We start from the raw sequence: 11,349 nt of genomic DNA, 5'->3' as shown, positions 1-11,349 counted from the left end.
ATATGAGTTAGCAATGGGTACAATGGTATCATTTGGAGTAAAAAAGAATTACTGACGGTTGTGATTGTTGTTATTCTGTATTTCGTTTTGGATGTATGGTTTTGTACCGAACAATCTTAAAAAAAACAATGTTTAGTTATTTGGGCTATGAAAAAAGAAAAACAAATAAATATGTTATTTGGGCTGCCAAAATAATAAAATTTAGATGTTTCAAAACTTTTAAAAAATTGGTAACATTGTTTGGGACAGGGTCCATGAAATTCACTATCTTAACTCGGAGCATTGTAGAACTAGCCCAATAAAGCTTGTAACCATATATTAAATTAGACCACAAAACCGAAGATTCGAGAATCATGCAAGAAATAAACCCTAAAACTCTTCTAATCGTTGACCATGGTCAAACCTCTGGTATCTCTCTAGTCTCATTAGTCTGTAGTCTCTGTAACTGTAGGTCGCTCCGAAATCGCCTTGTAGCAGCTACAACCTTTTCACTTTGCATTTGCAGGTAAAGAGACTTGCTATTTAATTGTTTTCTGCACTGCTGAATCTCGAAAATACTCTCCGGATTTCAAGAATCTCAAATGCTTCGGTTGTTTTCATCTGGGTCTTATCTGTTTGAGTCATTTTCAAATCCCCCATTTATAAAAGCATTGCAAGTTTTTACGCATGCCACATATTCGACCATTTGCCTAGCCCAACCTAAAGCTGAAAAGGAGGATCCTGTAGAGAAACCAAATAATGCTACTGAGGTTTTAAGTAAATGGGGTTGTAGTGATGGTGAATTGATGAGAATATTCACCCGTTGCCCAGCTTTGCGCAATGCTGATGCTACCAAAATCCAATCAAAACTTGATCTTCTGAGTGCTTTTGGAATAGGGGCATCTGATCTTGTTAAGATAGTCAATTGCAGGCCCCGGTTTTTCCAGTCTCGGATTAACCAATCTTTCAACGAGAGGCTTGCCTATTTCTTGTCATTGTTCGAGACGAAGGATTTGCTTACCAAAGCCATTGTGAGAAACCCTTCACTTTTGGTCTATGATGGTAGAGTTGACATTGAAGCTACCTTTGCACTGTATGAGGAGTTAGGTATTAAGAAAAGGGACTTGATTCAGATGATCCTATTGCGTCCCACGATCATTTCAAGGACATCGTTCAACGATGATAAGATGGAATACATACGCAGTATAGGGCTTTCCAAGGATTCAAAGATGTATAAGTATGTGGTAACACTAATAGGTGTGTCACGTGTGGAAACAATTCGTGATAAGGTTGCGAATTTGGAGAAATTCGGTTTGTCTGAGGATGAGGTCTTTTGGCTTCTTGGGAAGTCCCCTCATATTTTGACATTGTCAACTGACAAGGTTCAGAGGAACATGACTTTCATTCTGGCCACAATGAAGCTCGATGTCAAGGCAATCTTAAGATGCCCATTGCTATTGTGTATTAATATTGATACGGTTTTGAAGCCAAGAGTGCTTCTAGCAATGAAGGTACATGAGATTGATGGTGAGCAGAAAATCAGGAGACCTCCGATTCTTAGGGCACTCAGGATGACAGAAGAGAAGTTTGTGAATTTGTTTATCAAATGCCATCAGGAGGAAGTTGCCAATGAGTTAATGGAATTCTATAGAAGAACAAAAAATGTTAAGAGATTAGCTGAGTCATCAAAGAAGAGCGTTCGAAAAGGATTTCCTTTCTGAATTGATTTAATTTGGTTTCAAAAGTTTCTGAGCTGATATATATCCTTTTTCTGGTTCATCGAGTTGGTTGAGATTTTGTCCGTTATTTGGTGTAGATTCATATTTCTGCCTGTGTCTTAGATTCTACTGACTATATTTCATATTTAGTACAGTTCTGTGATAAACTCAAGCTGCAAAGCTTTGAACAGTATTTGAATAGATGTATTTCAAAGAGGTGTGTTAGAGTTACTAAAGGCATTATCCAAAATGAGTCCGTGATCGAAGTGTGCGAGTCTTGTTGCTCCTCGGCATAAGATCAATTGGCTTGTTGGCTTATCTATGCTTGCGAAAGTGCCCTTTCAGCAGATGGAGGCTGTCACACCTCAGCCTTGTCCTAACAATCTGCACATGGTTAGTATAAACTATAAACCTGTTGTTTAGTTTTCATACAAAACTAGATTTTTTCAGCTGAAAGCTTCCTCTTTAATATGTTAACTACAATTTCAACCACAAAATAGGGCAATTAGAAAGACCTTGATGATAAATATTTGTGGTGAAAACAGTTTTTCTCTGCTTGCTGTTGTTCTAGACAAGAATCTTTTATCTGCATCTCTGTTGTTTTCTCATGTCCATACCTACTACTGCATCAAAGAAGATGAATGTTGTTTGACATTTGTTGGACTTTTGGTATTCGAGACGTTTTCCAAACTCCGTTTTTGCACTGAACAAATTTTATGCCAAAATTTAAATTGCATATTGAGGCTAAAGGTGGCAACATGCACCCTACCCGTGGATATCCAATCCTATCCAATCTGGTCGGGTAGGGTAGGGTGCGGGTAGGGTTGGGTTCTCGTGCGGGTGAGGTAGGGTGCGGGTTGAGCCTCAATCCTATCCGACCAACCTGCACCTTATATATGTATTTGTTATATACTTATATAAAAATATGCTTCAAGTGGATGTTAAACCAAAAACCTTTCACTAAATGCAAAAGATCCTTAGCCACTAAGAAAAGATCATTAATTGATAATTTAATACGTTATATTGTAATTTAATACGTTATATATATATATAAGTCAGTTCTATTGTAAATTATCATCCAGTTATATAATAATGTTGCATCTTTTTGGTAACTCGTGAGTAGGGTCGAGTATCGCGGGTCAAGAACGGGTAGAGTTAGAGTTGGAATATTGTCAACCCACAGGTAGGATTAGGGTTGGATCTAAACCCTATCTTACCCACTCATTGTCACCCCTAATTAAGGCATTGCCTTAGATTGTTTTTTCAGCGATTGAAAAAGAAAATTACCGGGAAAATATGTAGTGGACATCATTGGATGACATTTTCACATAAATCATCACCAATGTGGATCTACCAAGTATATATATTTTTTAGTTTGGCTTTGTGCCGTTGGATAATTAAATTGCATTTAAATTGCCTGCATCCCACATGTTTCCTAAAAATACATGTTACGTTTTACGTGATCATAAAATTAATCCACATCGTATATTAATGTACTACTTTCAGTTATATATGGACCTTAGTCGCTTACATACTAATTAAAGTTGGGAGGGGAAACCAACTTAGGTTGGCCGAATGGTCAGCTCACTTGTCCGCTTAAATAAGTGTTGGAATTTGAATCCCGTCTTGTGTATACAGCAATTCATTGGCCAGCAGCAAACTTTTGAATGAGATAGGGGTAGCCCGGGTAGGTAATAAGAAATCTCAAGAATAGATTTTGGCTTTTTGCTATTTGTTTGAAGATAAACAAACAAGAAAAAGGGAAGATCACTCCTACATTATCATACATCTATCGATTTGTCTAAGAATTCAGTAAACATCTTTTTCGGAAAACAAATAAATAATGAACATAAACGATGTATAGGATATACGGTTATGAAGATTAAGGCAATTCCCACTAATCACATTACAAAGCTAGCCAGGATTGCAAAGGCGTGAAGCTGAGAAATGTGTTTGGTAAGGCTTTTTTTTGCTTGCCAATATGTGCAATATGGATTAAGAATGATTTGGTATTTCAAAATAACTTAATTTATGGTAATGATACAGTCAATAGAAGTATATATATATATATATGTTTTAATTTTTTTTAAATACAATTATTGTGCAACTAAGGTTTGAGAAGCTTTTAAATTTGCAATATATATGATGGTGTAACATGTCTATTAATTCACGTGTTGTATAAAAATGTCAAATGAGAGAGTAACTACTAACTATAATGGATAAGTACCTTGTAATCTTAAAAGTCTCGTTCAAGTGTTGTCGTTCATTAACGACACCAAGTGCACAATAATGTCCTCCAACAATTAAGAATGGCAAGATATACCCTCACATCAAGGAGCTCATGACAGAGTGGAGGTTCTTGTGGCTTTCGGACATGGCATGGCATGACTATAAGTATAACCAACACACCGATTTATCTGACAAGTGTTGAATCATTTGACAAGAATATGGGGACCATAGAAAGACTTAATAAAGTGAGTATGAAATACTGAAGTGAAGATAGGATTTCTAGTTTCAACCATTTTCTTTTACTAGGACTACCATGTAAAACAGAAATTCCTTTCGGCTTGAAATGATGTGTCAAACTTTGAGCATTTGTTGGTAGTCTGAATTTTTTTTTTCTTACTGTTTTTTGGCTTGGCAGGCTAAGGACTATCTGTTGTGTATCTAAGTGTCATTTAAGAATATACTATTGCCAAACGAGTGAGCCGACGATTTGAATAATCCAAATTGATTTGAAAATTATCATTGAATGATTGAACAAGTAACACAATAGTAAAACAACTAATTCAATTAACAATTATAACACTAACCATTACAATTTAGTAAATTTACAGAATTACAATGGTAACAAGAAGAAGCTAGATCTAACAACAGGTAACAACAATAACTAACTAACAATTAAGCATTTAAATCGATATAACAATAACTAAAAAAAATCAATAACAGTAAAAGGACAATAAATGGACCAGAAATGTTCATCCAAGAAAAGAGAGAGAACATGACCAAAGATGGATGAGACCAGTGAGGCAATGAAGCAACAATAAAGAAGAGGATGGCTGGAAGGCGAGATGACGGCACCTGAAAGAAGGTGAGAACATGACGACTAGGATGGCCAAAACAACGGCAAACTTGAGTGAGAAACCGACAAATAATATTAGGATATGTTCATATTTCATTAAATTTTGCCTTCTTTTTCTGCCTAAAACGATTTAAGTAAAGGCCAATTCTATGATGTCTTTTGTTTGGTGTCTAATTTTTGTTTAAATTACCTTTTATAGTAACTTTAAACTATTTAAAAGTTTTTAACTTTCGTACTTTTAAATTTAAAATGAATTATTTAACCTATTTTAGCAATTAGAGAACATCTTTTAGGCACCATAACAAACATCTTAAATAAATATCAATTAGTTTGTTAGTTCTCGATTCGATTCGGTTCATCGGTTTTTAGTTGATTTTCTACCTGTTTTGTTTAAGTACCAAAACTACTTGACTTTTGGTTTCTAATTCAACCGGTCGATTCGGTTTGATTTTCAGAATTATGGGATAACACAACAGTAAATATAACATAACACTAAATATAACAAAAAACAGCCACAATTATGAAAATATAATAATAGCGAATATAATACTTCATATCATAAAAATATAACCAAAATAAAATAAATAACAAGCACAACTATAAAATTTTGTCAACTTAAAACAGAAAAATGTTCCAGATAATAATTGTAAAAAAAAAGGGGACAAATAATAAAAAAAGGGAATCATATGAGCCTAAACAATAAGAATTTCAAAAAATAAACCAATAACACAAAGAATAAGATTCACAGAAGGGAAATAAATTTATTTAATTAATCATATTCGGAAATTAATGAAAAAAAATCGCTACCCAAACTGATTCTTATGTACAGCTCTATTATATTCTACATCCTAACATGCAAAGCCTATTTTCAAACTACTGGGATGAAACTATAAATTCTAGTTCTTCTACCTTACATAACATTTTTCTAATTAACAAATGCTAACTCTAAAAAAAAAAAAATTAACGGACCTCGTCACCAACGACACCGGCAATATGGGCAACACCATTCAGTCGGTATAAGCTCCATTTGTCTGCCATGATATCCCGCTGGAGGTCGACACTTAGATACCTCGGACCCGCTCTCAAGTTGCTCTTACCTCTTTCTAGAATTTTCTCTCTCTAAACAACCTCAAAATGACTCCAAATGAGTATTCCGCGACTGCCTTCCACGATTTATATAGCTATTCACTCTCCACGTAAACTGCCATAGCCTCCAGCGGTTTACGCACGTCTCCCTATGCACATAAACCGCTACTAGCAGTAGCGGTTTATGTCCAAGCACCAACAAACGGAAACCGTGACAGCCTCTAGCGGTTTCTGCCTCATTTGCATGTAATCCACGGCTGGCAACAGCAGATTTTGTGTTTACATAAACCGTTACTGGCAGTAACGACTTCTATAGATATATGAAACAATGTATTTGCGTCTTCATTTTGAAAACAATGCAATTGCATAAATTTAAAAGACAAACAATTTATATATATAAATTGCCCTAAAATAATTTTATACAAACATTGAATCAAATATTAACACATCATTAATAAATATAACTAATTTTCAAATTCATAATTCATCCAAATACATAAATTTAACTAAATAATCATATAATATTTTACATTATCAATACATTAAAAATACACCCTTGAAAAAAAAATTTAAGGAAACTTGCAAAGAAATGCAATTATATCATTAGATGGTGTTTACAAAAATAAGTGTGGGACAGTAACAAAAAGGAGTTGCCATGTTACTGTTTCTATTATCAAATATTCACAATTTCAAATTGCCTCACACGTGAAACATCTCACACACATGGAATATTTTGGTCGTTCAATTAATTATAGATAAAAAGTTAAAAGATTTTAGATTTTACACTTTGTGAAACATTTTACGGTCACATTGCATCCTTATCCTAAATGTACATGCTAATACCATCCTGTTTGCATTTATTGATTGCATCATGCTAATTAGGAAATGGGAAATGTTATATAACCTATACAAAGAGTGAGCATTGGAAAAGCCATAATGAGATTACAAAAATCAAAAGCATACATTTCCAATGCATCGATTCCAAAACATTAAATAACATAGGAGAATTTCTGGCTACAGAAAACCATGCTTCCTCTTTGAACGTTATTGAATGAAAGGTCGTCAAAACCAAGAAGAATAGAAAGCAAAAGATGAATTTAATGGATAAACATAAACGCACCGCAAGGATTGGTTTAGTGACAACTATGTTTGACTTGCTAGGAGGTGCACCGGGTTCAAATCCTAGCTATGTCTAGGAAGTTGATATATGGAGCCCATTGAGAAAGGGAAGGGAGACAATGAGACAGCAAGAAACTATTAGGAAGCTGACAACTATATACATTTTCACATTATATGAGAATCAAGACCATATGTACAATTCATAATAAGATGGTCTCAAGATGTTCATCTTCTGGACGGCACCACAGGGAATCCACAAACATAGTTACCAAAAAACAAAGAATCCTGATGTGTTTGTTGAATAGATAAAACTGTTAATTTCCAACTTAAATTTTTAAACCTTGTAGGCCCACCCATGTGTGTCCAAGTATGCCTGCACTGCTTCCTTAATGGCCAAGTTCGGTACTAGTTGCGATGGATCCAGTGGTTCTCGCGTCACAGGGTCAAATCTACCAACCTATTTTACAATATTTTAGATGAATGCATACTGAATTTAAAATTAAAAGCATTTGATATAAAGATTACAACATGAAAATCAAATAACCTTCTGCAAATGATCAAGAATCACTGCCCTCTCATATGTAATTCCGCTCGGAGTGATTACGGGATCATGAAAAATATCAAGTGTGATTCTGCAGCATAAGTAATCTGGCACCTGTAGACTCAATAAACCATGTGATCAATGATATGCCATTATTTTTGAGACACCATATATGAAAGGATAGTGATCAAATGGCATGTACACACCTCAGTAGGTGTGTCACCCTCTGCAGCTTTACTGAAGACTCTTTGTAAAGCCTCTAACTGTTCCAATTGAGAAGTGGTAGCATCATCTAAAAATCCTTCCATGTGGGACATATCAAGAGAGTGTTTTTCCTTTAGAGCGGACTCGCAAGCTTCCCTGATACAAGAAGATATTTTATGAAAATAATATTAGATACAATGACTAAATTTTCAATAACCATTAACCAATATAGAATTGATATTTTGGTAACTGGTGGAAGAAAAAATGAAAAATCACAACGTAGCTTATAAAAAATATGATCAACACAGCTGATAGTAATAACCAATCATTCATGATGACCCTTGGATAATAGGTCTGACAATCACCGGAAAAACATACTTCAAGCTCTGCAAATCCCACGATCGCTTGGAAGATGTCCGTTCCCACTCTTGGTATTTTGCTCTCGCAAGCTCTCTCCATATTTCTTCTACCATATAGCCCTTGGGATTGGCGCCTCTCCCAAGATCCAAAGCCTTAAATTAAGTATCACAATCAGTGTGAATAAGGAAAAATCAATGTAAATATCTTAGAAAAGTTCATTACACAGAAAATCAGCAGTGAAGTTTATATTTAATCAGATGCTAGTCAAATTAAAGAGAAGGAAGCACAATGTCCCTTAGCAATTCAATAGTAAGCCAAATTGATCAGATAATCTGTGACTTGTCATCTATAACAAAGTATATTATCATCGAAATAAGAAATGATAAAGATGGAGACATGAGTGTTGGCTAATGTGGGAATGGATACAAATTGTCTCTTAACTAATGTTTTGTGGCGCCGTTAACTTTTTCCATTGGCTCTCATAACCTAACATGAACCTACTAGGTATCCATGTTTTCATATCTTCAAACATGGCAGGCAAATTGCAATACCAACAAAAGAAAATAAGGGACAATACATGATTTAGAGAACAGTAATGGGAAAGCAAAATATCCTGCACCAGCCATCCACCATAACAGCAAGCAAACACTAAATCACACTACCAATGGGCTAAACCACATGAAAGGACATTATAAGGCACTAACTGAAACCCATATTGCTAATCTTTCCATGACAAAGGTTTGAGTGGCAACCCCACCATAATCCTAAAAATGCAATTTACATAGAGGGATCGAGATTGGTGATTGCATGCAATATCAAAGAGCATAAGAAGAGCTCATTTCTGATAGTCAAAATTCAAATTCATAGGACGCACTTTTGAAATTAGAAAAAAAAAAAAAGAACCTCCCCCATCATAATTGTTCTAAGAACTAATATTATAATTAAGGGTTTATGTAACTTGTTCTTCCTTTCTTTTCCCTGCAATTTATGTTCAACTTCAATGCACATAGACCTCTGCAATATTATTAAACCTACACAAAATGACTTCTGCATTTATTTGTAAAAATGACGCTATAATTCCAGAAATGGCATGATCAGTATATATTTGTTAACCAAGCCTTTAACTCATGGAAAGTGATCCATGTGCACCAATAGGTAGTTGAACCATTCATCAGGTACAAAAGTGATCTACTATTAAATTCACAAAAAGTAAAATGCAAAACATTGTAAAAGCTAAACACTCATACACCATGGAAAGGCTTAACAATGCAATGAAGCATTAAATAATTTCAAGCAACAGCTATAACTAATGAACAAATGAACAAGAGATATTCAATGACGACTAACCTTCTCTAATTCTCTGATACCCTTGGTATGTTCTTGTTTCTGTAGCAATGCAAGTCCCAACATATAGTGAGCCTAAAATATATACGTAAGAAAATTCAGCTGGGCACAAGATAATCAGATCAAAGAACATAATCTAAAAATGAAAAGATCATGAACAATCTGCAACAAAATATCAAATTATAAAACGATGCATCCGAACATTCCAAACAGCCAAACACAGTCAATAGCTTAGCTAGCTATAATGAAATGTAGAAAGGTTTAGACTAATGATTGTTAAAATGCAATTCGACAGAATAGAAATGCAATTCGATTCTTAAAATGGCAGCTAATGATTGCTTTCCAAGAGAACTAACAACTAGATTCCCAGAATCTATTGCCATTACTGAGATCTAAGACCAAACAAACCAAACTTGAAAAACAGTAAAACACTAAACTCAGAAGAAAATCGAATATACTTAACCAATACAACACAACCATTGAAGCTAAAGACTCCGAAATCTCTAAAGAGTAAAGACCAAACAATGATCACCAAAAAAAAAAAAAGGAGATTACAAAGACCTTAACCGAATGGTTGTCAAGCTGAATCGCTCTCCGACAATCTTCTTCCACTCTCTCCCAATTACTACAAACAAATAAAGCAGATAATAATAACACAAAAACACCCAAACAGAAGTTAAAAAAATAAAATTAAATTAAAAATCAGGAAGTTATGTTATCATACTATACTTACTGGCGCTTAAGATGGCAGAGAGCACGGTTCGTCCAATACACAGGAACATTAGGGCACAAAGTAATTGCCTTGAATCGCCCAGAAAAGAAAAACAAACAATGCAATAATCCCAAGAACGTTACAAATTTTCATTTTTTTTTCCGAAAAGAAATATGATAATTGATTAATTAAAGGAAAAGGGTTAGAAAGCATACCTCTGTGTAGGCATCGATGGCGGCACCGAAACGGTCTTTCTTGAAGTAAGCGTTGCCATCTATTCTGAGTTGCTCCGCTTGCTTCGCCGCCGCTGACAAGGCACCACCACTTGGCCCCATTCTTGATTCTTCTCTTTCTCTCTCTTGATGGAACCAACTCTATTACAGTAATGATAATAAAAATAATAAAATATAATAATAATAATAATTTTACTTTATTTTATTTGATGGGTGGGTCGAGGAAATGAGAATGGGAAGTGTGGAGAAATTAGGAGCGAAATGGAGGCGAAGAAGAGCGATTTAAGTTTGACTCGGGATTGTGCTTTGTGTGTAGTTTGGGGTTTAGAAGTTAGAACACCACCGAACCTGCGACCATCCAGTCACGCTTACGCACCTAATTTAACACGCTTCATTTCATTCAGTAAATAACAAAAATGTACAAGTAACAAAATTCAGTTAGGCTATTTTTAGTTGGAAGAAAAGAAATAGAAAAAAAAAAGAAATTGAGTAAATTTTTATTTTTTTTAGATGTGTTTGGATGAAAGAAAAATAAAAAAAATTATAAAAAGATAATTTTATTCTTGTATTATAAAATATATTGAAAAAAGTAAAGGAATAATATTAGAGGTTATGAGAGAAAATAAATTTTTTTTCTTTTTCTTTCTAATATTGGAGGAAAAAATTGGTGGATCTCACAAGTTTTTTTCTACTTTTTTTTTTAATTTTTCTTCATAACCAAACAATGGAAAATAATTATTTTCTTTCCTCTTTTCTTTCCTCCCTTTTCTTTCCTTTCTTTTTCTCTTCAAACAAACATAGTGTTACTAAATTAATTATTATATATTTTTTATATATTTTTTATGTTAGTAATTAATTTGATAAATGTTCGTAAGTTATCTAAACTATTGAGATTTATTGTTTTTTTAGCTGACAATCTTCATAATTTATAGTCTGATTGAATGAATAGTAGAGATAATTTGTAAAGACAT

At 34.1% G+C, this 11,349-nt stretch overlaps 2 protein-coding genes across 2 annotated transcripts; one reads left to right on the top strand and one right to left on the bottom strand.

Annotated features, from left to right (window-relative positions):
• The first annotated feature begins 505 nt into the window (after window positions 1–505).
• Window positions 506–2,133, top strand: LOC107464451 (uncharacterized). Its single transcript, XM_016083368.3, has one exon. It carries the CDS (start codon window positions 582–584, stop codon window positions 1,698–1,700), a length of 1,119 nt encoding a protein of 372 aa, XP_015938854.1. The 5' UTR covers window positions 506–581; the 3' UTR covers window positions 1,701–2,133.
• A 4,812-nt stretch (window positions 2,134–6,945) lies between these two features.
• On the bottom strand, window positions 6,946–10,740 carry LOC107464452 (E3 ubiquitin-protein ligase CHIP). The gene is made up of 8 exons (XM_016083369.3): window positions 10,361–10,740; window positions 10,167–10,234; window positions 9,995–10,058; window positions 9,437–9,508; window positions 8,108–8,241; window positions 7,732–7,885; window positions 7,529–7,639; window positions 6,946–7,441 (listed from the first exon to the last, which is right to left on the bottom strand). The coding sequence occupies exons 1-8, from the start codon at window positions 10,478–10,480 to the stop codon at window positions 7,319–7,321; spliced, it is 846 nt and encodes a 281-aa protein (XP_015938855.1). The 5' UTR covers window positions 10,481–10,740; the 3' UTR covers window positions 6,946–7,318.
• Window positions 10,741–11,349: the final 609 nt, after the last annotated feature.

The sequence above is a fragment of the Arachis duranensis genome, chromosome 9 (assembly GCF_000817695.3).
Source record: "Arachis duranensis cultivar V14167 chromosome 9, aradu.V14167.gnm2.J7QH, whole genome shotgun sequence".
Lineage (NCBI taxonomy): Eukaryota > Viridiplantae > Streptophyta > Magnoliopsida > Fabales > Fabaceae > Arachis > Arachis duranensis.
Note: the sequence above shows the minus strand (reverse complement) of the source record. Positions and strands in the feature narration are given on the sequence as shown.